General features: G+C 45.3%; 2 protein-coding genes across 7 annotated transcripts; one reads left to right on the forward strand and one right to left on the reverse strand.

Annotated features, from left to right (window-relative positions):
- Positions 1–69: 69 nt before the first annotated feature.
- RBBP4 (RB binding protein 4, chromatin remodeling factor) lies at positions 70–10,754 on the forward strand. 2 transcript variants are annotated; one of them, XM_058196163.1, is made up of 12 exons: positions 70–285; positions 1,400–1,547; positions 2,883–3,028; positions 3,456–3,629; positions 4,206–4,321; positions 4,413–4,573; positions 4,732–4,858; positions 5,067–5,144; positions 5,403–5,479; positions 5,563–5,620; positions 8,960–9,070; positions 9,816–10,754. In XM_058196163.1, the coding sequence occupies exons 1-12, from the start codon at positions 270–272 to the stop codon at positions 9,879–9,881; spliced, it is 1,278 nt and encodes a 425-aa protein (XP_058052146.1). In that variant the 5' UTR covers positions 70–269; the 3' UTR covers positions 9,882–10,754. The 2 variants fall into 2 exon arrangements, with proteins under 2 accessions (XP_058052146.1, XP_058052145.1); XM_058196162.1 differs by lacking the exon at positions 70–285 and adding an exon at positions 425–571.
- Positions 10,755–11,572: 818 nt separating this feature from the next.
- Positions 11,573–25,856, reverse strand: SYNC (syncoilin, intermediate filament protein). Of its 5 annotated transcripts, XM_058196167.1 has the most exons (5): positions 24,588–24,706; positions 22,634–22,994; positions 19,877–20,830; positions 13,075–13,199; positions 11,573–12,585 (listed from the first exon to the last, which is right to left on the reverse strand). In XM_058196167.1, exons 3-5 carry the CDS (start codon positions 20,828–20,830, stop codon positions 12,525–12,527), a joined length of 1,140 nt encoding a protein of 379 aa, XP_058052150.1. In that variant the 5' UTR covers positions 22,634–22,994; positions 24,588–24,706; the 3' UTR covers positions 11,573–12,524. The 5 variants fall into 5 exon arrangements, with proteins under 5 accessions (XP_058052150.1, XP_058052151.1, XP_058052149.1 ...); XM_058196168.1 differs by lacking the exon at positions 22,634–22,994 and having other exon boundaries at positions 19,877–20,835; positions 24,588–25,856; XM_058196166.1 differs by lacking the exon at positions 22,634–22,994 and having other exon boundaries at positions 24,588–25,854.
- Between the last annotated feature and the right edge of the window lie 1,560 nt (positions 25,857–27,416).

The following is a 27,416-nucleotide window of genomic DNA, read 5'->3' on the forward strand; positions in this document are numbered from 1 at the left end:
GCGCGCGCGTGTGGCCCTTCCTGCCCCGCCCCCTCCCGCCATTCCCGCGCTCGTGATTCGCGGAGGAGGCCGCGGCGCTGAGGGTCTCCGATTGGCTGCCGTTGGCGCGAAGGCGTCGCGCGCGGCTGCGGTTCTGAGGCGACGGGCGAACGGGGGGGGGCACGGGAACCGGCGGCGGCCTCGCCAAACGGTAGAGGCGTGCCCAGCCAGCCAGCCGTCGGAAACCGGGAGCCGCGACGCTGCACGCGCAGCCCCGATAAGTCGCCATCATGGCGGATAAGGAAGGTAGGCGAGCCGCGCTCTCCCGAGGGGGGGAGGCTCCGCCGGAACAGGCCCCGCTCCCGCACTCCCTTCCCGCCCTGGCGGGGAGCCCCTCGTCCAATCCCGGCGCCCGTCGGCCTGGCCCCGCCCCGTATCCCCGACGCCGCCCAATAGGGTGCGCCGCTCGCTCTGGGCCCGCCCGCTCAGACGCTTCCCCCGCGGCGGCGAGTCCGCGCTTCTGGGTCCCTCAGCGGCGGCGGCGGCGGCGAGTGCGCCGGGATGAGGCGGGCCGGGCTGCCCGATGGCTCAGGTAGGAGGAGGCGGCGGCGGCGGCGGCGGTGGTGCCGGGCCGGGCCGGGCCGGGGGGAATCCCGATGGCTTCCCAGTTTCCTGGCAGGGGGCTTGGCGCTCTCCCCCCCCCATTTCCCCGGCAGTTTAACCCCACGCCGGCCTGAGCCGCCGCGTCAGTCGCGTCGCCGCCCTCCGGAGCAGCAATGCTGGTGCCGCGGCTGCCCCGGCGCCGACTGTGGGGCGGAAGGGACGAGGCCGTTCTTCCCGGGCGCTGGGCCTCCCTCCGCCTCGGCCTTTCTGCGCAGCCCCGTTTCTCCTTGCCATCGTCGGCCCGGCGCGGCCCGCTCGGCTCCCCTCTGGCAGCGAGAACAGGCCTCGCTCTTCCGCTCGGTTTGGTTGCTTTCCTTGAGACGAAGCGGACTGGGAAGCATCGCCGCTTGATAGCCGAGGAGGAGGAGGCGGCCTTAGGCCTCTTTGTTGTACAGCACGCCAGAATCGGCTTTTCTTTTTTTTCTTTTTTGGAGCATTAAAGCAAAATGACAATTTGATCCCCCTCCTGTTGTGTGTTGTCTTGTGAAAAAGACTTAGAACTTTAATATTGATATTGTGGATAATAACCTCTAACCACGGAAAAAATGGTGTGCTCAATACTAAGGTCTATACATGAGTATAGGATTGCATGTTTAATTACTAGTTTTTTGCATTTCTTGATAAGGTGGTACATAAATACTTTTGTGAGGTATAAAAAGTATCTTCTCTTCTATCACGTATTGTGAATACTTTGCTTTACTAATTTGTTTTCATGCTACTATAAAATTAATTGTATTGCACTGATGTTATATTTTAGCTGCCTTTGATGATGCAGTGGAGGAACGAGTGATCAATGAAGAATATAAAATATGGAAAAAGAATACTCCCTTTCTTTATGACCTTGTAATGACACATGCTTTAGAATGGCCCAGCTTGACTGCTCAGTGGCTTCCTGATGTAACCAGGTAATTTTCTAAGAATTACAGTTTAAGCATGTATAAATATTGAACACAGTGAAACTTATGAAATAAACATGCTGGAAGAGTAGCTATAAGTGTCCTATAGTGTCCTATAGGGCCGTGGGTGGCTCAGGCTGTAAGATAGCCTGTTATTAAACAGCTGCTTGCAATTACTGCAGGCTCGAGTCCCACCAGGCCCAAGGTTGACTCAGCCTTCCATCCTTTATAAGGTAGGTAAAATGAGGACCCAGATAGTTGGGGGGGCAATAAGTTGACTTTGTATATAAATATACAAATAGAATGAGACTATTGCCTTACACAATGTAAGCCGCCTTGAGTCTTCGGAGAAGGGCGGGATATAAATGTAAATAAAAAAAAATATAGCATAAATTTAACTTAAAGGCCTTGCTGTTATTAACTCTAGGTGCCAATAATCTTTGCCTGCATGTATTTCTTGCAGTCTGCTTGCTTTCTCCCTCCCTCCCTTAGCATAAAATTATAAATGCATTCCTCCTTACCAGATACTCATGCACAGTGCATTAAGTTCTATAGAATGGAATTGAGTTCTGAACGGTGCATATTAAGGGTAAGACTTAAATGCACACAATAGTCCTCACCATACTTTTAATTTTCTTTTGCAACTATTTATTGACATATAACAAATAGGGCTGAGCACAAAAAGTAAAACCTGTTTTAATTCAGAATAAATCTTGTTCCACAAGTTTTGCTAAACCATTATGGATGAGTTGTGTTCAGCAAAAACAAAATCTAAAATGTAGCTGTTGCAGAAAAAATAACTCAGTCCTGGGAAAATAATGGTCAAATCTTCAAGGTAGGCATAGCCAAGAAACAGGAGTCTTGGGACAGGCTTTTATATAATTAGAATGTTGTAACGGGAAGCTATCAAAGCCCCTCTCTAATTCACGTTAATGCTAAAGTGAATCAAGGTTGCTTGAATTTATTTCTCACATACCTTTTCTGTAATGCCTTGGCCTTCTCTGAGTCAGATGGTATTCTATTACACAGGTCTTTCCTGTGTGGAATGGTACTTGGGCCCAAAATAATTTTGCGAGCAGATTCGTTTTTGTTTTTTCTACCCAGTGGAGCCATAGCAGATTGACCTGTAGCAGAAGAAATCTGGCTGGTCTCCCCCACCCCCCTATCTTAGCCAGAGCTTTTGTTTCTTTCTTGCTTTTCTTAGCAAAATATTCTTATTACTTATGGGTGCATTAAGTGCTCCGAGGATGCTTTTTCTTGGTTGTGTTCACTGACTCTATTTAATTAGTCTAGCTTTTTTTTTCTTTTTAAGTTCAACCCAATCTCATTTTAATGGCATTACAGACCCGAAGGCAAAGATTTCAGTATTCATCGGCTAGTTCTTGGGACCCATACATCTGATGAGCAAAATCACCTTGTAATAGCCAGTGTTCAGCTCCCCAATGATGATGCCCAGTTTGATGCCTCACATTATGATAGTGAAAAGGGAGGTAAGAAAAAAAATTAAGTTTTTAGTTGTGGGTTTAGACCTATTTTTTAAAACATGGCTTGTGTAATTGCATTTTTTGTGTACTTTTTGGCAGTACCTGATTTCTTGTTTTGGTTTTATTGACTAATGGGTTTAAAATCATTCAATTATGTATGCAATAGGTACATAATTAACATTGATAATGAGCTGATAGAAAATATTACTATTGTAACACTATAAATATGAAATGTCAGCATTTTGATTTTTTTTAGATAAAGGAAAGCTTTTAATGTCACATTTGCTTGAGCACAGTCTAGTAATCAGCAATAGTATTTTAGGCTGCTGTATTGCATTATTGCATTAGCTTTTATATTTTATATTTCTGTTCTCAATTCGTATCCTCTTATGAGCAACAAAGTAGACTTGATAAACCTTATCTTTATTTCCAGAATTTGGTGGCTTTGGATCTGTTAGTGGAAAAATTGAAATTGAAATAAAGATCAACCATGAAGGAGAAGTGAATAGAGCTCGTTACATGCCTCAGAATCCTTGCATTATTGCCACAAAAACTCCGTCGAGTGATGTTCTTGTATTTGATTATACCAAACATCCGTCTAAACCAGGTTTTTGCCGATTTCCATATTTTTCATCTCCTGTTTGGAAATATAATCTTAAGAATGTTATAATACGCCAAATAATCACTATTTGAAAAGTAACATTTATGCATTTAGGCAAGTAGGAAAAGCATATAATAGTGGTTACTTGGGAAGGATTTTTTTTTTTTTATTGAAAAAGTTTTAGAACAACAATTAAATTTTTCCCCCTCCCCCACCTTCCCCCCTCCCTCCAAAACCCCCTCCCCCCCGACTTCCCGGAGCAAACAAGGTATAGTTCATTAAACAAACAGTCATACATTAAATTTTTAAAATCTAACACAATTATAATCCTTCTCTCCCACATAACCTGACTTCTTCCATTACTTGGGAAGGATTTTGAGTAACAGTTTAATTATGTGGTTCTACTAGATAGTCAAGTTTTCTTAGCTTTAATTCCAACTTGAAGCAAAATTAACACTTTTCACAATAGTTACATGCTTGCTATTTGCATTTCCCTAAGTGTTAAATGTTTTAAAAAATGAGAAGCAGTGATTATTATTTTATTACATTTGTGCTTTTGCTCAGCCACTGCTTTCTTTGTAGATCCTTCTGGGGAGTGCAATCCAGACCTACGTCTTCGGGGGCATCAAAAAGAAGGTTATGGTCTGTCTTGGAATCCAAATCTTAGTGGACATTTGCTTAGTGCATCTGATGATCATGTGAGTAGTTATGTGCTTAGCACATCCCATTACATGTAATAATTGCCAGGTATATTATCCTAACCAAACACACTTTCTCTCCTTGTTTAAGACTATTTGCTTGTGGGACATCAGTGCTGTTCCAAAGGAAGGGAAAGTGGTGGATGCTAAAACTATCTTCACTGGTCATACAGCTGTGGTGGAAGATGTTTCCTGGCATTTGCTCCATGAATCTCTTTTTGGATCTGTTGCTGATGATCAGAAACTCATGATGTAAGCAAAGCAGTATCCTTTATCTCAAACTGAATTTCGGGTTTATTTTTTTTATAAAGAGAAGAGGGTTTTGTTACTCACACGTACAATGATGTATAATATTACTAGCCTATGAGAACAGTTTCTCAAACTGAATTTTCTTTTCTTTTTCTTTTAAGCTGGGACACCCGTTCAAACAACACTTCCAAACCAAGCCATTCAGTGGATGCTCACACTGCTGAAGTGAACTGCCTGTCTTTCAATCCTTACAGTGAGTTCATCCTGGCTACAGGATCAGCCGATAAGGTACCTAATTAGAATTACCGTATGTGTAGTGTTTTGCCTTTAAATTCATGGTTTCAGTTTAGGGGTCTTCCTATTTAAATCAGCATATTCCTAGGGGTTTTTTTTTGGTATTGAAGAGATATTGGACATATGATTAGCACTATATTGACTGCTATATATGAAATAAAAATGTTTTAATTTATCAAACTGTTTTGATTTTCCTGGACAGACGGTTGCATTGTGGGATCTGAGAAACTTGAAACTAAAGCTGCATTCCTTTGAGTCACATAAAGATGAAATATTTCAGGTAATCCACATAAAGGGTGTGGAATGTTTTGCTCTTAATCATTTGGCAAGTTCGCTGTTTTTAGGAAGATCTTTCAAAAGTTCTACAATTAAAGCAAACATTTGGTTAATGCATTTTTTTGCTCAAGGGGAGTGCACAATACTTCACTCACCATTAAGCTTTTTTTGGCCAAATACCTACCAGTAGCTGTTCCGAATTGTCATTAAGTGAGGACTGCCTGTACTACAACAGTGTGTTTTGCATCATCTTACTCCACAGGTTCAGTGGTCACCACATAATGAAACTATTTTGGCCTCCAGTGGTACTGATCGCCGATTGAATGTCTGGGATTTGAGGTGAGCATCAAATTAGTCTAATGACATGTATATAAATTTTTATCAGGAATGGTTTTTATATAATGCAACTTCTTCTTCTCTAGTAAAATTGGAGAAGAACAATCTCCTGAGGATGCAGAAGATGGTCCACCTGAATTGCTGGTAAGTGGGTACTTTAATCAACTCAACTACTCAACCCAATACAGCACAACCAACACAAGCCCTAAAAAGAATAACTATACGTCAAGAACATCTCAGACTAGTACAGCCAGACTACTATAGCTACAACTACAGAGAACAGACTACTACAACCAGATGGAATCAGCATAGTATACAAGCCAACTAAAGCCTTTCAAAACATCCAAAGTAAACCAAAAGATCCAGCAGCCCCAGAAGAAAAAACAGGAGCCATCTACAACATACAGTGTAATGACTAGAACAGCCACTAGTAGGACAAACAAGACTGGCAGAATGCATCCATGAACACCAACCAGCAGTCAGAAGACATGGTGAAAACTCTTTAATTTCACAGTTAACCATAATTTCAATTGGGAAACTAACCTACACCAAGCCAAATCGAAAAATGCTAGGGAATTTCTAGAAGCCTGGCTCGCTGACAAATTAGCCATCAATAGATACATAGACACAAACAATATCTACATACTGTGCAAAAGTGATAATCAACAAGTCAAAAAAGGGAACAGAAAGACCAGAACGTCTCCCCACCAACAATTGGCATCCAGATGAGCATAGATTTATTCCATCAGATCAACAATAAGCCCAGTGGTGGAACTGCCAAACAAGCCAATAGAAAATAGCCCAACCAAAGACCCTCTGAGATCACCTCTATCAACACTTGGAGGGGAAGCCACTAGAATATAAACTGAAAGCAAACCCCACTGCTTACTAACACTGACGATGTTACCTAGTGGGATAATGAAACATCTGCAAGAAAGCAACCAGGCTCAGAGAGCTTCTCCTCTCATCTTGCTGCAATGCTCTCTCTGCTACATCTTCCTGTTTGAAATCTTTTACCCAAAAATTCTAGAGTCAGTCTGACAGAACAACTTTTTGCTTTTGCCACCTTCTGTTATGATCTGTTTTGTCCTGAGATGCACTTTCCAAATCTACACAGTAGTAAAAGAGGTAGCAAAATAAGGTAAAGTGTATGGTTGAATGATGCTTGTTCATGTACCCTACAGTTACTTTTGAGTGTGTGCAAAAGTGTGATCGCATTGGGCAAATTTTCTCCAGGTTGTATCAGTCTGGTCCGTCTTAGTTTGTCCTCTGATTTCCTCTGAATACCATACACCAGTGGTCACCAACTGGTGGTCTGCGGACCACTGTTGGTCCATGAGAAAATGGTGGTGGTCCGTGGCGCACCTGGGTGGAGGAGCTGCTTCCAGATAAGCAATAGCCAGTCCTGTGACTAGAGCTCTGGAAGATGGGACTGGCCAGGCAGCTCATGGCGGGGCTGTAAATCTCCGCTGTTGAGGGAGGTTCGGGCAAGTTGTAACTCTGCAGCACAGCCCTCGCTGGCTGGAATGAGGTAATGGTGCAAGGGGGGGGAATGGCAGTGCAGGTGAGCCGAAGCAACGGGTGGTGGGAACCCTGGGCTGTTTCTTCCCCCTGCTGTAAGCTTCCTGTCGGCTGAAGTTGCATCCATGGTGCCTGCACCAGCATCCGGAGAGGAGCAGAGAAGAAATGCCGCTGCTTGAGGGGGGTGGGGGTTGGGGCGAGGAGAACGGCGAGACTCAGGGAGTAGGTCAGGCAGAGCTGGCTGATTCAGGGCTGCTCAGAAGCCATCCCCACCTCTGCCAGAAGTTTGGGTGGCTCAGCTTCTGATCCCTCACACACACATGCACAAAAACAGGTTGGAGAGCTCTCTTGCTCGCTCTCCAAGCGCCCCGTGCATAGCCCATTTGAGGAAAGGGCACGCATGGCTGGGCGTGTTTGGCTGCAGGAAGAGGCGCGGAGCAATGGGGTTGTTTTGTTCACCGCAGTGGTGCTTCGGGAGAGGAGGCAGATGTCTGCAGGTGACAACTATAATGAATAAGTCTACCTGCCCTCCTGAAGCACCACTGCGGCAAACAAAACAACCCCATTGCTCTGCGCCTCTTCCTGTAGCAGGAGCTGGATCTCATGGCTATTTCTTCCATTCCTTGTTGGTGCTCCTGCACCTCAGTCTTGGGGAGACACTTGACTTCCTCTCAGCCCCAAGACGCTGACTGGCCCATGAGAAAGAGTGGTAGAGAGAGAGAGAAAGATCCAGCAAGAGACGAAGCTTCGCTCCCATTCTGGAATATGGAGCGAATCTCCATTCACCCCCCCTCCCTTTCCCTTGCCAGGCGAGGAGTGACTGAAGTGAGGGCGAGCAGCGGGGACAGCCACTGGTGGATTCAGCCAACAGGAAGCTAAAGCAGGGGGAAGAAACATTGCTTTGGCCCGCCTGCACTGCCATTCTTCCCCCCCCCCCCTTGCACCGTTAACTCATTCCAGCCAGTGAGGGCTGTGCTCCAAAGCTGCAAGTTTCTTCCATTCCTTGTTGGTGCTCCTGCACCTCAGTCTCTTGGGGGGGATGCTTGACTTCATCTCAGCCTCAAGACACTGGCTGGCCCATGAGAGAGAGAGAGAAAGGGGGGAGAGATAAAGAGAATGAGAGAAAGAGAAGGGGGGAGAGAGGGGGAGAGAGAGAGAAAAAGAAGGGAGGAGAGAAAGGTGATAGAATTAGTGGGAGAGAGAAAGATGGGGAAGAGAATGAGAGGGGGACAGAGGGGAGGGGGAGAGAAAGGAGGGACAGTGCCTGAAGGACCCCATCCCATCACTGGGAGTCCAGGCCAGCCAGCAAGCAGCACGCTGGATTCATATTAAGAGGTCCCCGGGATTTAAAATTATGGACTTGGTGGTCCCTGAGGTCCAAAAGGTTGGGGACCACTGCCATAAACTATTTTGGTTTTGAGGAATAAGTTCTGAAAAATCATTGGGCCACACCAATAATTGAGTGATTTGAAGAAATCAAATACTGAAGCCTAAAAGTTCAGTTCCTGCGATAAATTTTGCACATGTTGACTTTCTATGTTCATGTAATTTAAAATAGAAACTCCAGCAACTTTACTGCTAGGCTAGTATTTTACTGTATTCTCGAATCTGCTTTTAAAAGCTTGTATATTACTTTAGAAGTAAGTATTAATAATTTATATGGTCAAGTCTCTTGGATTTTACGAAGTTTATTTCTGATAGGATGCATCATTGCTATTACTGGACTAGATTTTAAATTTATATTGGTTTTAATGGGTTTTATTATTTATATTGCTTTTTTAATTATTTGGCTGTGTAGAATAAGTTTTTTAATTGTTATTTTATTCTGTATTTATTTGTACTTTTTTATCTGCCTGTGAACCGCCCTGAGTCCCTAGGGAGATAGGGCGGTATACAAATACGATAAATAAATAAATAAATAAATTGTGTATTTATGTCACTTTCTCTTGATTCTGATATTAGTTCATTCATGGGGGTCACACTGCAAAGATATCTGACTTCTCCTGGAATCCCAATGAACCCTGGGTAATTTGTTCTGTATCAGAAGACAATATAATGCAAGTGTGGCAGATGGTACGTATTTGACTGATTATTTCAAGGCTAAGCCAAATTGCAAATTTTAGATGACTGTTCCATTACTTTTGTTAGTTTGCAATCTTTTAATCATTCCTTGCATGAACAATGGTGACCATAGAATTTTATGGCAATATTGGGGATATTATGGCAATGTCTCTATATACAGAATGTGACATTCTAGGATATGCTTGTTGAAAGTTGCCGTATGCCAGGGCTGTCAAAACTCCTGGCCCATGGGCCGGATGCGTCACATGCTGGCCGTGCCCACATCTGGTTTAATAAAGGGGGGAAAGTCCCAATACGTCACATGACGACGTGAGTTTGACACCCCTGCCTTATGCTAATCAAAGGAATTTATCACCCGTATTTGAGGAAAGGATAATAGAATCCTTATGATAGACATAAACAGTGTTGCACATTAAAGCTCCTTAATGTTACCTGTCAGTGACACTATTAAGAATTGTGGAGTTTTTGGTGCTTCCTGAGTTTGGTGGTTTCCTTGCAGACGTTTCCTTGCAATTCACATTGATGTTACCTCGTTGGGTGAACAAGGTAACATCAGGGTGAATTTTAATAAAAGTCTACAAACAAGCCACCAAGTTCAGAGCACCAAGGACACCACAGTTCAACTGTGAGCTACATATATTTTCTTCAATTGGATTGGTTAACAATTGCCTTCAGAATTGTTATGCTTTGCCCACCAAATCAATACTTCTCTCTCTCTATTCATCTCCTATTGTAGGCTGAGAACATATATAATGATGAAGATCCTGAAGGAAGTGTGGATCCAGAAGGACAAGGATCCTAGACATGGCCCCTTTTCTTATTTCTCTTACTGTCCTCTTCCTGCCTTTTCTAACTATCCTACTATTGACAATATTTGAAAGAAGTAAATCACACTGCATTCAGCAACTCATTTATGAATGCTGTTTATCTGAGAATGTAAAAGGTTGCTGTAGAATGTTGACAGATTGGCCTTTTTTGACCATTTCTCTTCTAAAGAATTTGTGAGTTATGCTAGTGTGAATATCTTGCCACAACTATGATTACTTTGTGATTTTTTAAAAAACAACAATACAAGGTATGCTCAAACTGTTGCAGTACAAGTTGCAGAGGGGATTCTCTTATAAATATTTTTGGTGCCCTCCAATAAAAGTGTTGGAATTACTTTTGTTCTCTAATCAAGTTCTTGGCGTAGATAAATCCAATGCAGGTTCATCATTTCTCATTCTTGTCTCTAGCTGCTGTCAGTGAGACTTTGTTCCTAGGTTTCTCTGTAGCATCTTGTTCCCTCTATCATTTTCCAATAAGACATCTTAGGATGTTAGGATATGAATATAATATGGTGATAGCCTATATATCTGCACATTGCTTGGCTGTCTCTGTATCTTTCTTGAAATGTGTTTCATCTTTTATTTCTTGTTCATTGTTTTTGTGTTTTAACTTGGAAGACCAAGTTGTAAAAGGTGTTTCAGCTGAGTGATAGATCGCAGACCTCATGCCCAGCTTCCTAGAATTGAACACTGGTAGCAGGTATACCTAATACAGAATGATGAAATTACTTCAGTTTGCCTCCAAATATTTGCTGTGTAGATTTAACTGTTTCACCAGCAGCCAGTGTAACTTCATGAACCCTGTAAAAAAACCTTCAAGTGAAATAAATTCATTTTTTTATGTAGAATGTGACTTCTCTTTTTTTCTTCACTTGAACATGTATAGATTTTTTCACCAAATTATATATTATTGAAGTTTGTCTTTTAGGTTTCTTAGGAGCTAGAGATACTCTTTTGAGTTACGATTATAATTGAGCCTGGAACTACAATCATACAACATGGTGGTCACAAATTGAGTCGTCATGTGGTTGGACCTGATTTTTTTGACATTTTTGTGGTGGTTATTAAGTGAATGCCATAGATATTAAATGAATCTATTTTCCCCAATGGGTATTTTCTGCCAGAAATAAAAAATGTCACAAATTATGGTCATGTGACTGTGGGATGCTACAAATGATTATAAAGGTGAGGCTGGTTTCCAAGCACCCAAAATGAGTGTGGCTGGGGTGCGGGGTGTGGGTTCAGGGAAAGAAAAAGGTGAGTAGCTTATTTTGGGGAGTCACGTAACTGAATGGTTGCTAAGTGACCAAGGGCTTCTTGTATAGGTAGATCAGCTGAAGTAGATTGTTCCTAGCCATTGGGAATAAAAATGGAGTAATGATGTGTCACTGACTAAATCAAGATGGCCCTAATGTTGAAAGCTCTACTTGGTTGTGCTGATGCTTTTTTTGCAGTAGTTCTGTGCTTAATAGTTCTGTACCACACCACTTAGCAGCAGTCCTGGTTGCTGTCACCTGGGTGGTTAGGCGAGACAATTTCCTACCAGTTTTCCACAATCAAAATCTGTGGGAGGCCTGGGAGGAAGTTGCCAGTCCCAGGCTTGCAGGCAGGTAACCAACTGCCCTGTGGGATGGGGAGGAAGGGGCATGATGTGAGTCGGAGAGACTTCAAACTTGCAATTTTGGTTTTTATTTTTGTATACTGTTCAGAATCCTTGAGAGTGAGTGGGCGACCATATAAATTTGTCTTACATAAATAAACTTTCCCTGCTAGCTTCCTTGTTGATTTTTCTGGAGAAGTGCACAAGGAAGGTTGCAAATGGTGATCACGGTGTGCTTGGCAATTGGTTTTTTTTTTTTTTAATTTACATTTATATCCCGCCCTTCTCCGAAGACTCAGGGCGGCTTACAGTGTATAAGGCAATAGTCTCATTCTATTTGTGTATTTACAAAGTCAACTTATTGCCCCCCCAACAATCTGGGTCCTCATTATACCTACCTTATAAAGGATGGAAGGCTGAATCAACCTTGGGCCGGGCTCGAACCTGCAGTAATTGCAGACTACTGTGTTCTAATAACAGGCTCCTTACAGCCTGAGCTATTACGGTTGTAAGTGCAAATAGATTGCCAAGCACCCAAGTTGCAATCGTGATTGTGGGGCTGCTGGGACAGCCAGAAGTCCAATGACGTAATTACCATTCTTTCGGTGTCATAACTTGGAATGGTTGCTGATTGAATGTCATAGATTGAAAAATCCTAAAGGAAAGCAGTTCTTGTATGAAAAGTTTTTGATTGAAGTTTTGTTTCTTAGTAACATACATTGCAAGTCTACAAAAAGCTCGCTTCCCTGCTCATAAGCAAGTTTTATACAGAAAATTAAATATTGACAAAGGTTTTGACATGTCATCTGAGTACATTTTAACAATTGCTGATAATGCTTATCTGGTGGTCTGTTAGTATCAGGTCTGTCATAATGGCCACATCTCAAAAATCATAATCCTTTTTGACAGTAAAAATGCAAACTCTCATCCTAGAAATCTTGCTTATTGTTTGCTACCGGTATTAGTCGGATGGAGTCCATATTAGTTAAGCAGAAGGAAAGATGGCCGTGTGTAGGATTCAGTCTTCATCTTTCTTCACTTCCGATTTGCAGAGTTGCCCGTACATTTCTAAGCAGCCTCTGTGAGAATTGAGAATTGGTTATGCAGCTGCATCAGTTCTATGTTACAAAAGACAATATATTGCAAAATAACGTTTGCTCTCGGGGTACTTAGAACTCTGAAACTCTTATGGATCCTACTTAGAAGGAAACTTGACAGTAGAAAAAGTTATATAACCATTTTTATATCAAAGCAAGATATCTATTTGTTATAATTTGAATATTGTACAAACAAATTTTGTCTACACAAAATATTTAGATTATATGCTAATTATGCCACCATGGTTTTTCTAAATATTCTGTACAAAGTGAGATGCTACACAGTTAGTATAGTAAGAGTGGCTATTAAGTTACACTCCTAGCCCAAAGGCCAAGAAAGTAAGGTACAAAGGTAGTAAACATCCTGGCCCCAAAGTGTTTCTTCAATTATTTTCTATTAATTTTCTATTTATGGTGTTTTCTTCCTTATTTTGCTTTTATGTGGATATGGATCAAAGAAATGAAACCTACTTGTAAATGGACAGTTCTTGATGTAAACTGACTTTCAGTTCTTCCAATTCTTGGTTCTTTAGTTGCTGAAGTTGAACTCCAGTCTTCAGTTCCCTTACTCTGTTTTCCATCTCCTCCACTTGCTCCTGTGGGCGAAAAAGACAGGTAATCCTCAATTTACAACCAGAGTTGGGATTGCGTTGCTAAGCAAGGCAGTTATTGAATTATACCCGATTTTATGACATATTTTGCCGGAGTTGTTAAATGAATCATGCTGTTAAGCAAATCAAGCTTCCCCCATTAACTTTGCTTGTCAGAATTCAGCTGGGAAAATCATAAGTGTTGATCAACTGCAACTAACATAAATACACACCAGTTGCCAAGCCCCTAAATTCTGATCACGACGGGATACTGCATAGGTTGTGTGAGGGCTGGTGAGAACTTTTTCAGTGCCTTTGATTTTGAAGGATCGCTAAACAAATGGCAAGCTGAGGTCTATCTACTGGTATGTAAATTATCTCCTAAAGATAATTTAAAGAATTTAAAGCTTTAAATTCTTCATGGTGGCCTTAAGTTGCAGTCAAGATGGATGTGGCTTTGCAATATTAAGGAACAGCCCCTTTGGTGTGAATTTGGGCAATGGACAAGTGAACTAAAATGGACACTTGCAAACACAGAGTGTCAGCCCTGGAGGCCCTCTTTTTCTTTGGGTCTTCAGGGCTGCCACACTTGGTGGATGGGCATGCTGTGGGAACCGGGAAGGGGGTGAGATGTATAGCCAGAACAAGGATGTTCAGCCTGCACCTGGAGAGCTGTAATTTGGAAGCAACTCCAGTTAGGATGGTGACCTGATTGGAGCATGTGATGGATATGTGGGTTCCAGGGAAGGGACTTTGACTTTCCTTTGGGTTGGGAAAACCCAGGAGACTTCAGATTCGGGGTTTCCCAGATGTGCCAATATAACATCTCTAATAAAATGGAATGTTGAGGAAATGCCTGCCTCGGAGTCTTACTTGGTTGAGGGTGTTACTTGGAACCCTGACATTAACCCGAATTTACTTTAAAAACTCAACACAGCTCCAGGGTGCTGAGCCCCGAGCGCTGACCCGCTTGCTGGGCGGCGCAAACTTAAGGGAAGATGGAGGAGGAGACGGCAACTACCAAAAGAGCTACAGGGACTAGCTTGTAGGTCATCCTTGAGACACCACCTACTACCCTTCAGAGAGCATGGTAGCAGCATCAGAGATTGTGAAGGCTGAGCATCAACAAGGCGCCCAGCCCAAAGAGCCGGTGCCCTGGCAGATTGCTCAGCTGGATCCTTCCCCAGGGGCCAAGCCACGGAAGCCAAGCCACCCCAGGAGTTGGCAATTGGGGGGATGCAGGAACCTGGGATTGCAACAAGCAGAGTGGAGCATGCCCAGGTCTTTGTATGGAGGGCGGCGAGGCCTGAGCCCAGTGATTCCAGGGAATGGAGTCTCCTGCCGCCATTGCGGAACCAGTCGCTAGTGGGGCTTCCAGAGCGGTTTGACCAACTCAGCATGGGCAGCATCGCACAGCACCCCTAACTAGCCAGCCCCACTGGGTCCTGGTTCAACCCACATTCACTTTTCCGGGCCTGGGAGCCGCAACCTTCCAGAGTGGAGCATCGGCTTCATTTCACTTGGCACAAAGTGGATCATGCTTTAGCCTCCTGCACTGTCAGCCACCCCTCCCCTGCGATTCAAAGCGACTTTTGGGGAGGCTGGCCTATTTCCTGAACTGCATTTGGTCCCACATTGACCGTTATGAGGACCAGTACCAAACTGATCAGGATATAGTGACACTAATTACGGACACCATGATGGAGGGAGCAGCTGCAGAGCGGCCCAGTTACATGATGAAGGGGCCCCAGAGCTAGAAGACGCTGACAAGTTCATGCAACTGCTCTGGGCCCAATTTGAGGATACAGCCCACAGAGAGGAAGCCGAAGTTCAAATCAAGGCCCTGAAGCAAGCGGGCCGACCCCCAAAAGAACTCTGAGAATTCCGAAGGCTGGCCAAGAAATTGAGAGACTGGCCTGAACGCCTCTTTGTTTACCACTTCAAAGTGGCTCTAGACCAGGACCTCAGGCAAGCTTGTGGCTACAGGGGGGTTCTGGACTGGTACCAGATGGCCATAGCCATAGACCTAGAGATCCACCCGCACCAGAAGCCCACCCCAGAGAAATCAGCTAAGATGGCTCTGGGTCGCCGAGCCCCTGCAAAACGGCCCTGCCAGGAATGATCAAGTGCTTCTAATGTGGCCAGCAAAGCCATGAGCGTCCGAGTGCCGGGCTCCGGCTCCAGCCCCAGTCCCTCAACTCCAAACTCCATCGGCATCTCGGGGAAGAAAAACCCCAAGAAAGTCACCAGACAAGGGAAGGAAGGGTCTCTGAAGGATCAGAGCTGAAAAGCTTAGAGCATACATAGAGTGTAACCTAATTCAGCTTTTTTTAATTGCTGTTGAAAGAACTCCACGGTAACCTAACGTGCCAAGATAGCTCCATTGTAACCCAACAGCTATAGATATGCCAAGCTTAGCCTAGCAAAGTAACTTCATGTGAAAAGTAAAATGTGGATTCTGCCAAGTAACCTTGCTTGTAACTGAGAATGTGTGTTCAGCATTCCCTAACAAAGCTCTAACTTAACACTCCAGAAAATGTATTTCTTTCTCCTTCTGAAGTCTCTTGTTTCTGGAGCGCTGAGAAAAATGGTGAAATTCGTGTAATATAAAATTATGTTTCTATAGCCATAACGTTCTGTGCAAGCTGTGTGAGCCATAAGATGTTTGGAAAAGTTTTTTTGCGTGCGCCTGCTTTTCTCTCTGTCTGCTGTTAAGGTGGGAGTCAAAAAGGTCGTCAAGTCTTTTGCTTTCTAGCTAGAAAATAAAAGCTGATTATCAGTAGCCTCGTGCTCAGAGTTTCATTGGACTTATCAGATTCTGAGCTGCCTTCAAAAACTTTACAGTATAAAGAATATACCAAAATTATCACTATTAAAAAAACCGAGATACACAAAAATTATCACGTCAGTTAATCCTTAGTTGGGTAACCTTTAGCATGAATTACGGCCTTACAACATCTTCCCATGGAAGATGGGAATTACCTAATTGGTGAAATAATTCTGCAGTATGACCTTAGTTACAATCTGCTGGCCTGTAGAAGATTCACTGTTTGCTTTAAAAGTTTTACCATCATGAGATTAAATGATTTTGTTCATTCCAATTATCTTTGCACATGAAAGATATTAAACTGTCTTAAAGATATGTTTAAGACATATCTAGACGTAATACTATAATCATCTTATGCTGATGTTTCTTGATACAGATAATTCTTGACATGACATTACACAGCTGGAGACAGACTTTCCGTTGTTAACCGAGTTGCCCCTGATTTTACAAATTTGTTGCTGTTCCTCCAATGACTTTGCTTGTCAGCCTTTGCTGGCTGGGAAGTAGCAAAAGGCAGAGTGGATGGGATGCACCGCAACCATAATAAATACACACAGGTTGCCAAGGGCCTGAATTTTGACCAGATGACTGTGGTGAGGCTGCCATGGTTGTTATTGCAAGGACCATCATCGCTTTTTTCAATGTCATAATTTTGGTCGTTAAATGAATGATGGTGAGGACTATCTGTATGGAGAGTGTTGGCATGACAGCCCTTGGTGCTGTTTCAGGTGCATTTGTGGCTTGTTAGTTGTAGTCTGTTCCTGAAAAGAAATGTTGTGTCTGGTCCCAGTGCATTTCAAAACTTATTATTCTGATGTCCCCCAGATCCAGGGTTCCTTCGAAGTCCTCACTGGCTGAATATATTACAGATAAATCCTATTCATAGAAAGCAAAATGTGCTTCTGTGGCCACAAAAATAGGCCGTTATTTATATACTCTCCAGAGAGGGGTCAGATCACATGGTTTAAAATCTCACTGAGCAAGTAAATAGCTTTCCCTAATCCTGCTAGTTTTTCCTTTTTGAACAAAGAGGATTTGAATAATTGAAGAAGAGCAATAAAGTTTCCTTAGAAAAGGAGACCACCGTTGGAATTCCGACTCTGCTGGAGTTACAATCCTTATGATCTGCAAGCTGTGCCACAGATTCGAAAAGCTGCTCTAAGCAGAAACAAGATGTCAAATTTAGAAGTTCCATCATTCCACAACATCTGTCCCCTACATAGCGTAGTGAGCGTGTAAGAAAGGATCGGTTGCAATAAAGCCTTGAGAGAACTTGTTAAATCAAGACAAAAAGACAAAACGGCCCCCCTGCCTCTGCTACTGAACTGCAAATAGCCCCCGCCCAGCTGAGCTGTGAGGAAACCGAGCTTGATGGATGGCAGGGAGTTATGCTTCTACGCTCCGGTTTAAAATAACTTCCTCAGGCAGAGGGCCTAATAAAGATGCAGCTCAGTTCATGAATTGCAGATTATTTTCTCATGAGCCAACATAATTATGGTTCCTTTGTAAACTGAATGTAAGCTTACAGTGCCTTTGAGGAAAGCACAAGATACTTTCTTTAGTTATTCAGATATAGATAACCAACTTTTACGGCTCGTTAGTCAAGATAATCAGAGTTATATCTAAGAAGGTGGCATAGAAAATGACAAGCTTTTCTCTGGCTTGCTTCATATAACTTGCTACACCATTACGACAGTCATATTTGGTTTGGATTTGCGTGTCAAAGATGGTTCCTCTCACCATACAGGTAGTCCTTGATTTAAAAGTTACAACAGCACTGAAAAAAGTGGCTTATGACTGGTCCTCACACGACCATCACAGCTACCTACAGTCACATGATCAAAATTTGGGTGCATGGCAAGTATGTGTAACAGTTGCAGTGATCACAATTTGCAACCTTCCCGATTAGAAAAGTTGATGGGGAAGCCAGATTGGCTTAATGATGGTGTGACTCATTAAAAAAATTGCAGATTTTCTTAACAACTGTGGCAAAAAAGTTCATAAAATGGGGTGCAACTAATTTAATAATCACCTTGTTCAACAATGGAAATGCTGGTGCCAATTGTGGTTGCAAGTCAAGAACGACCTGTAAATGTGTTGCAACACAACCATCCCAGTTGGGGGGCTCAAATGGGACATGGGTCTAGACCCGTGATGGCGAACCAGTGGCACGCGTAGGCGTAGCCATATCAGTGGGCACGCCAGCTCAGCTCCGCTGTGCATGCGCACACCAGCCAGTTGATATTCGGGCCTTCTGGACCCACCAGAAGTAGGGAAACAGGCTGTTTCCTGCCTCCGGAGGGCCTGTGGTGGGTGAGGAAGGTCCATTTTTCTTTCCCACCTGGCTCCAGATCCTCTCTATGCATCTAGGGAGGCCCTCTGGAGGCCCAAAACGGCCCGTTTCCCAACTTCCGGTTGGACAGAAAGTGATGTTTTTTGCTGTCCCCAGCCTCCAGAGACTCCTAGAGAGGCTCTGGAGGTTGGGGACAGCAAAAAACATCACTTCCTGTCCAAGTGGAAGTTGGGGAAAGGGCCATTTTGGGCCTCCAGAGGGCCTCCGAGGGGGTGGGGAAGGCTGTTTTCGCCCTCCCCAAATGCATAGAGAGGATCTGGAGCCAGGTGAGGAAAAAAAACGGGTCTATCAGGCCATCATGTGCCAGGAGCGGGGGCGGGAGGGGAGTTGCGCTTGCATGCGCAGGGCAGGGTACATAGAATTATGGGTGTGGGCACGCGCATGCGAGAATACCCCCCCCATCGTGGCATGCAATGGCAAAATGACTCGGAGGCTTCAGTTGGTCCAGAACGCAGCTGCGCGGGTGATAGAGGGAGTCCCACGTAACTCCCATGTAACACCTCTCCTGCGCAGACTGCACTGGCTACCTGTTGCCTTCCGGGTGCATTTCAAGGTTTTGGTTACCACCTTTAAAGCGCTCCATGGCTTGGGACCTGGGTACTTACGGGACCGCCTTCTGTTACCTCATGCCTCCCACCGACCCGTACGCTCCCACAGAGAGGGACTTCTCAGGGTGCCGTCAGCCAAACAATGTCGGCTGGCGGCCCCCAGGGGAAGGTCCTTCTCTGTGGGGGCTCCTACTCTTTGGAATGAACTTCCCCCTGGATTACGTCAAATACCTGACCTTCGGACCTTTCGTTGCAAATTGAAAACATATTTGTTTATTCGCGCGGGGCTAGCTTAAACGTTTTTAAACTGTTTAACTTTTAAATTTTAAATTCTATTTATATTTTAAATTGGGGTTTTTTAGATTTTAATTATTTTAGTTTTTCGGCCAATTGTGTAATAAGTGTTTTAATTTAGTTTTTTAATATTGTATATTGTGTATGTTTTTAGCCTGGTTGTACACCGCCCTGAGTCCTTCGGGAGAAGGGCGGTCTAGAAATTCAATAAATAATAATAATAATAATAATAAAAGGTTTAGCCATCACTGGTCTAGACTCACTAGGTGAGCACGGGAAAGCCAGCCTGGCCCTCCCATGAAGGCCTTTGAGGTTTATCTGGCCTTTCCCAGAGGAAAGTTGCCAGACTGGGAGATTCCTGTATTATAGGCAGAGAACAGTAAAGTAGCTAGCTTGCACCCTGTGTGGGTCTGGTTGTTTGCGCCTGACAAGACACAAAGCTAATGTTCCAGACCAAAGCATTATGGAGCTTTTTTGAAATGATTTTTCCCTCCTCTTAATTGGTTGATTCACTCACCTGTAGCAGCCCAATGTTGTTCTCAATGATCGAGTTTAGCCCGAAACTCCCTTTTGCCCTGCCAAGCTACCTTGCCAGGCAAGTGCTGCATCAAATGGCCTAGCAGCTAACAGGAAGAGGGTGGGTGGAGGCCATAAGGCTTACCTTGTATTGCAGGACCTCTTCATCGCGCTTCTGCTTGATCAGCAGAATCTGGTCCTCCAGGTTCCTGTTTTGCAGTAGCAACTTGCTGACTTCTCCCTGCAAGGGCCTCAGGGTCTCCTTCAGTCTGTGGATTTCACTCTGTGTCGTTTGCAAGGCTTTGCTGCTGGCTTCTCTCCTTTCCAAGAGGCGCATCAGCTTCGGTTCGTAATGCTCCTCCAAGCACTGACGGTTCTCCAGTACAAAACTCTCAAATTCCATGGAAAGCCGCCGGCTCTCTTGGAGGTGATGGCTGCTCCTCTCATGCCGTGGAGCCTTCAGCCTCTGCCTAAAATGTTCCTTCTCTTCCTCACAAGTCTCTTTCAACTGGGACAGCTCTTCCGAGAGCTGGCTGACTCTGTTCTCCAGTTCTTTTCGGTAGTCCACGTGCTGAGCGACTTCGTACCTCCTGGTTTCCAGCTGATACTGGCATGCCACACATTCCCGCGTCACCCTAAATAGTTTCTGCTTCACCTGTCGAATCTCATCCCGCAGGTTATCCTTCTCCAGCTCTACTTTGGCATGGAGCCTGTAGGCTTCCAGAATCTCTTCATGGGCCCGTTGGAGTTCCTCGAGAGCCGGTTGGCGTAAGAGTGTGAGTTCCTTAATGAGAGAGTCCCTCTCCTCCTCTAGCTCTTCTACGGCTTCAATGCATTGCTGGAAACGTTCGCCAAGATCTTCCATGTCCACATGTTGGCTCTCAGCAGCAGACAAGTCTTGGCAAGTCATGGAATCCAGAGAGCCCAGTGAGGCCCCAGCAATTTCTGGATTTTGTTGGAACTGAGCACTAACAGGGTCCATGTAGAAGAACTCGGGAACATTTTCTTGGTTAAATTCTGGCAGTGTCCCTACACCGGCAATATTTGGCTCTAAGGTTTCTTCACTATCCTGCTCCACCGGAAGTTCAAAATCTGCCATCTTTTCTTGAAAAGAGAAAGGAAACTGTGAATCAGATCTCGAGAAACGGGCATATCCTTGTACCACACAGATGCCATAGCTTCGTATTGTAAATAGAGTAGGAAAGTGGGGATTTAAAGACATTAAATCAAGAAGTCGTAGAAAGACTTATTTAAGAAAGGAGAATTTGAAAAGGACTCACAGTGGCACAGCATTTCTGCTGTTAAAATATTTAAAAAGCGTTCTTGCCCAGCAGCTCCATTTTGAATTACAGCGCTTTAAAAACTGAAATCCTTTTTCTGAATGTATTTGCCAAGAGGCTGGTCTTCATCCTGGGGCCTTTTCCTGATCCCTTCCCCACAAAACTCGAAACAGCCATTATATTATTTGGCCGACTCTGCTCTAAGCCATCCTCTGTACAGCCTCCATATGATGTCATCCTGGAACAGAGAACGTTCTCAGCAAAATGATTAACTTTGCTGTTTCTGGGAAGGGTGTAATGCAGAGGAGAGACAGGGGCAGACAGAATTTCTTAAATACTTTCTGACAAGTTAGTTCGGAGAAAGTATAAAAACACCCCAACCCCCTGCATGAGTACCTGCCACACAAACACAAGCGTGTGACCTTTATTTGCCCATATTTTGCCAATTTATATGCCACTCATTTGCCTTTTTTTAGGTAGCACATGGGATTAGAAAACAAACTGAAGAATTTTCTTTTCTAAACTCTGTGTTGCATTCTTCACCAGCAATTGCTGGTGGTTCTTGCAAGTCAGTCTCACTGGAGACTAATATGGAAAGGGCAGAACAATAGGTAAAGGTAAAGGTTCCCCTCGCACATACATGCTAGTCATTCCCGACTCTAGGGGGCGGTGCTCATCTCCGTTTCAAAGCCGAAGAGCCAGCGCTGTCCGAAGACATCTCCTTGGTCATGTGGCCAGCATGACTCAACGCCAAAGGCACACGGAACGCTGTTACCTTCCCACCAAAGGTGGTCCCTATTTTTTCTACTTCCATTTTTTATGTGCTTTCGAACTGCTAGGTTGGCAGAAGCTGAGACAAGTAATGGGAGCTCACCCTGTTCCGCGGCAGCACTAGGGATTCGAACCGCTGAACTGCCGACCTTTTGATTGAAAAGGTCAGTGTCTTAGCCCCTGAGCCACCTTGGCAGAACAATATACGCAGATAATTTTCAACTTATAACCATTCATTTAGCAATCACATGAAGTTACAATAGTGCTGAAAAAAGGAACATGCAACTGACCCTCACGCCTACAACCATTGCAACATCACCAATCCCATGATCAAAACTCCAGCGCTCTGCAACTAAGAATGTATTTATGATGGTTGCAGTGTCCTGGGGGTCATGTTGACAAGCAAAGTCAATGGGGGAGCCAGATTTGCTTAATGACCATGATTCACTTAACTGAGGTGATTTGCTTAACCCCCATGGCAAAAAAGTCATAAAATCGGGCATGACTCACTCAACAACCACCTTGCTTAGCAACAAAATTTCTGGTCCCAATTGGGTTTGTAAGTCAAGGATTAACTGTGTATTTTTTCCCCCCTAGAATATAGTGGTTGTGCATGAATGTAGCATGTGGTCTATGAACCTGCAGGTTAGCAGAGATTGTAAATATTCTGTCCTCCTAAAGTCCTCTTCCAGTGAGGGGCTTCGGGAAGAGAGGAAGTAAGAGATTTCTTTGGGCTAAGGAAGGTCATCAAGGAAGCAAGGACTTCAGAAGCAGATCTAGGAGACCAGCCTCATGCCCCCAAATCCCAGGAGAACCAAGACTAACTGGGTGGGTGGGGCTCATATACAGACCTTACAGTTTTTGACAGTTTTAATTCTCCTTCTGTTGCTCTGCTCAGCTCAATGACTGCCAATGTGCATAAGTGGCGAATTAAGCCTCATGCAATGATGTGGCTATTTTTCTAAGTTTTTATTCAGATAAACATCCTTTACTTTTTGCGAGTGCTGAGTTTTGATTAGCAGCGTGGCATCCACTCTGCTGGGATTCCTAACCCTGTTATGACAGGAGAGATCTTTGGTTTGAGGCGTTGTCAGTTTCTCTTCTGTCAATAAACATTGGCAGCTGTTTTGAGGTTAGAGTCTTTGGGTGGAAAAATATTGCCAGTTGCTTCAAATGTTTGTGTGGTCACTCAACCCATCTTGCATAGAAGGACTGTGGTTTAAGCAGAAAAATGAAATGAATTAGCACAACTGAAAGTATTTTTTTTCCTGAGACATAAATGTATATGTTCTCCTTATCTTGGCAACGTTTTTTTAAAGTAAATATTGATCCAACCCATTAGCAGTTCTAAGAAGTTATGTGGTTTATTTAGTACTGCTGGCTAGGAATCCAGCAAATTTTAATCTCAGTGTATCTGAGTGCCAGATTTGGGAAACCTGAGTCAGTGTTATGCAATTCCAAATATTTAAGCATCCTCTAATTTATGTGTGGGTTTTTCTGACGAACATATGCAATTTCCACCTCCCAAACTGTTTGCATTTCTCTCCATATTCTTCTAATCCTCCCTTAGCCCACAGCAGGATTAAACCAAAATAGAGAGAACTACACTATTGTTTTTCTTCTTCCCATTTCACCTTCATTTTCTTCCTCTTCCATCGTTTCTGTCACACCTGTCGTGTAATTTACGCACGACAGAAACTCGTTGGCTCAGTTTTCAGTGGACATCCCGAAGCCAAACACTCTTTTGCTCCGAGGGAGGGGGGGGAATTATTGGCAGAGCAGAAAATTGCACGAAGGGCGGAAAAGGAGTTGGAAAGGGAGTCGGGAGGAGGAACCTGCGAGCAGGAAAGCCAGGAGCGGAGAGATGGGAGGCCATTCGAGAAAGGGACAAGTCCGGAGGTAGGAATGGCACAAGTCAAACAGCAACGAAACGGGCGATTCAATTCTAGAACGGATTATATTGCACCGACAAATCTGAGCAGTTTAGTCGGGCTTCAGACCAGCCGCTGCTGCCGCTGCCGTTGCTGGGAGCTCGCTAAGCCCTGAAGCTCAGCTGCTTTCCCGGCCTCGGCTGAGGCGGTTGCGCCCGCGTGAATCAGCAAGGCTGCTCCGCACGGCGGCCACGGCAAAGGTCCCTCCGGGCTGGCGATCCCCCAGGCGCTTGGGGCGGAGGCCGAGCTCCGGCTGTTCCAGGGAGCCGGCCGAGCAGGAGCCGAGCCCGCGAGCGACCGGACGACGCGGCCCCGTCCCCGCAGCAGCAGCCGAGCCGACCCGGGGAGGAAAGAGGCGAGCAGGAGCGGCGCGGCTCCGGTAACAGGTGGCCGTACAAGGGCGGCCTCGCCTTCCAGCGAGGGAGCGGCTGGCTTCCACGCGCGGACGGGCGGGCGGGCGGCCGAGCCTCCGCCGAGGCAGGCGGGGGAGCGGCAGGAGCCTCGGCCCCTTTTCCCAAATAAGGCCGCTTCCCCCTCCGCGGGCTCTCCTCGCCCAGCCCGGGCTTGCCGCGAAGGAGCCCCTCCCGGGAGCCACACCTGCCCCCCGAAGGCGCCCGGAGCCCCCGATGCCCCCGGCGGCTGCACAGCTGACCGGTCGGCGGGGCGGATTCCTCGTGGGGCAGCGGGAGTCGGGCGGCGGGTCTCTCGCTCCAAGTTTTCCGAAGAGCCTCGCCTGCCCCTCCCTCCCTTCTCCCCCCCCCGCCCAGGGCAGTTGTCGCCTGGCCAGCCCTTCAGCCGGAGGGAGCGCCCCTCCGCCGCCCGAAGCCCCCCGCGACGGCGCCCCGGAGCCCCCTCGGCGCCAGGCGCTGCTCACCTGCCGCTCCGGCACGGCCACCTCCAGCCGCGGCTGTCCCGAGAGGAGGAGAGGCGCCGTTATTAATAAGCGGGAGCGGAAACCCGAAGCCCGCCGCGGCCCCCCCCCGCCGCCCCCCGCCCGGAGGGAGGAGCCTGGCGAGGGGGGCGGGGCCGGGGACGCGGGGGGCGGGGCGACTGCGGTGTTTCCCCCTCTTGGGGGCTCCTCGGCGGGGAGGCTGAGGGTCGCGTGGGCTGCGAGGGCAAAAAACCCAGGACAAAAGGGAATCTGGTCGCCTCTTTGCCGGTTAGCTTTGACCGGAAGCCCCTCAGCTGCCTCTCAGGAAAGCTGCAGGGGTCTCGCCTGAAAGGCAAAGGCGGCCTGACTCTCTGGGCGAGGTGGAAGGGACCTTGGAGGCCCTCTAGTCCAACCCTCTGCTGAAGGAGGCGCCCCGGTACCTTCCCAGACAAATGGCTGTCCAGTGTCTCTTCTTTCCAGCCTCCAATGATGGTGCGCCCACAACCTTTGGAGGCAAGTCGTTCCACAGGAAATTTCTCTTGAATTCCCGGTTGCTTCTCTCCTTGCTTAGTCTCCATCCGTTGTTTCTTGTCCTGCCTTCAGGTGGTTTGGAGAATAGCTTGACTCCATCTTCTTTACGGCAACTCCTGAGATATTGGAAGACTGCTATCATGTCACTCCTGGTTCTCTCTTTGTTAGACTAGATTCAGCCATTCATCGAGTGCTTTAGCCTCTAGGCCACTTGTCATCTTTGTTGCTCTGCACTCCTTCCAGAATCTCCGCATCTATCGTGGTGAGCAGAACTCAACACAATATCCTAAGTGTGGTCTTCCCAAGGCATTAGAAAGTGGTATCAATATTTATTTATATTATCCCTCTGTTGATGCAGTCTAGGACTGCATTAGCTTTTTTGGCAGTTGCCGCACACTGCTGGCTCATAGATGAGGGTCCATTGGGACGCCAAGATCCCTCTCATGGTTACTGCTGTTGAGCCAGGTACCTCCTTCCATATACGTGCATTTGTTTTTTCAAACCTCACTGTTCTCACCATTGAATTGGCTGCTGTTGGAGAGGGCTCAGGGTTCAAGTCTGTCAAGACTCTCTGAATCTTGAATCCATCTTGCTTAGTGTTCCCCCTACCTTGGTGTCATCTGCAAATTTGATGACTTCCCCCTCTATATTTTCCTATATTTCATTTTTTCTATGTATTACATACTGGTAAATGTAATGAATAAATAGATAACCGAGGAGTGTCTCGGACCCTGAATAGTGTCCTGGCATTTTTCATACAGTAATGCTGCTACATTACAGCTAAAAAAAAGGTAAAGAAAAGTTCGTATTTTACCATCCTAAGCAAAAGAATTATTTATTTATATCCTGCCTTTATAATTTTTACAACTAACTCAAGGCTGTGAACATATTCAGCTCCTTCCTCCTATTTCCCATAACAAGATCCCTGTGAGACGGGTTGGGCAGGGAGAGAATGACTGGTCGAAGGTCACCCAGCCGGCTTTCATGCTTAAAGCAGGACAAGAACAAGTTGGTTTTTCTCTGCCTCAAAAAGCTCAGAGACCAAAGCCTCTTTCTTGAAACATCGTAGGACAAAATGTGACACTCGCTTGATTATACAAACCATAGTTAAGTCCGGCAGAATTCTGTGTTGTCAAAATGTAACCTAAATCTTAACAGTGTTGTGTTTTTTTGGAAGGGTAAGAAATTGATTTGCCTTAAAAGCCCTCTGCCAAGCTGTTTGTGAGTGACCAAAGAATGCTGAAAGCATTTTAGTGTCCAAAGCCAAAAAGTTGATTTGTGCTGTTTTCTAAAATAACAACCACAATATATTACATCCTTGCCTGTATGCTGTTTTCTTAAGGAGATTCTACCTGGGGGGCCCATTGCAGAAAGCCCAGGTGACTCCAACAACTGAGAAGGAGGGAGATTCTTGTAGTGCAAGGTGGGAGGGAGGGAGAGATGTAAGGAGGGCAAAGGCTTTGGTGTGAAAATGTTCCTGCACTTGTTCACTCAGCTGCAAGTACTGGAATAATGAGAGGATGGGATAGCATGGGATGAGACGGAATGGAATAGAAAGGATAGGATAATTATTGGTATACTATAGTCATTTGACCAAATTAAAAATATAAAACTAATACAAACATACAAAGAAAACAATAGGACATGTTCATAATAAGTTGTCACCCCTACAATTAAACTCAATCTGATCTAAATGGCCTTTGAAATAAAGAGTTCAGTCTTACTAGTGACATGCAGGTTTGTTCCTGGCAAAAAATAAGACAGTTTCTCCTGGGTGTCCCAATATCTTTTACTTTTTAAATAAGAATCTAAGCAAGCAACCTTCCTGCAGAGTCCAGGTTGCAGACCATGCAAGAAGTTGTCTTTCGTGGCTGGTGTTCCACAAATGGAACGGAGTGTTTCTTCTAACGGAACTGCATGAAACCTCCCGGGGAGCCCAACTGTTGGAAACAAGCCCTAGAAACAGCTCTTCCCAGATGCTGAGGCACCTGAGCATTTAAATGTTTCTCTAACTGGGCAGCTGATGGCTAAGAGGCCTTATGATGGAAAGGGGGCCTGACCAGGGAAGGGAGTCGGCCGTGGAAGCTGCCTGCAGCCCTTGCTGGCTTCCTTCCCTTTGTTTGCTGAAACCCCAAAGCTCCCCTGAACAAATCAGAGGCGCGAAGCCGCTCCCCACTGCCCCCTCCTCTGCCGCCAAGCCTAAGATTTCCTTGGTTTGCTCACTTTAAGGTGCAGCTGCACAGCAAAAACTTCAGTAAAGACAAAAGAAATCGGCTTGAAAAGGAATGAAACCCAGGGCTC

Source organism: Ahaetulla prasina, chromosome 10 (assembly GCF_028640845.1).
Source record: "Ahaetulla prasina isolate Xishuangbanna chromosome 10, ASM2864084v1, whole genome shotgun sequence".
Classification (NCBI taxonomy): domain Eukaryota; kingdom Metazoa; phylum Chordata; class Lepidosauria; order Squamata; family Colubridae; genus Ahaetulla; species Ahaetulla prasina.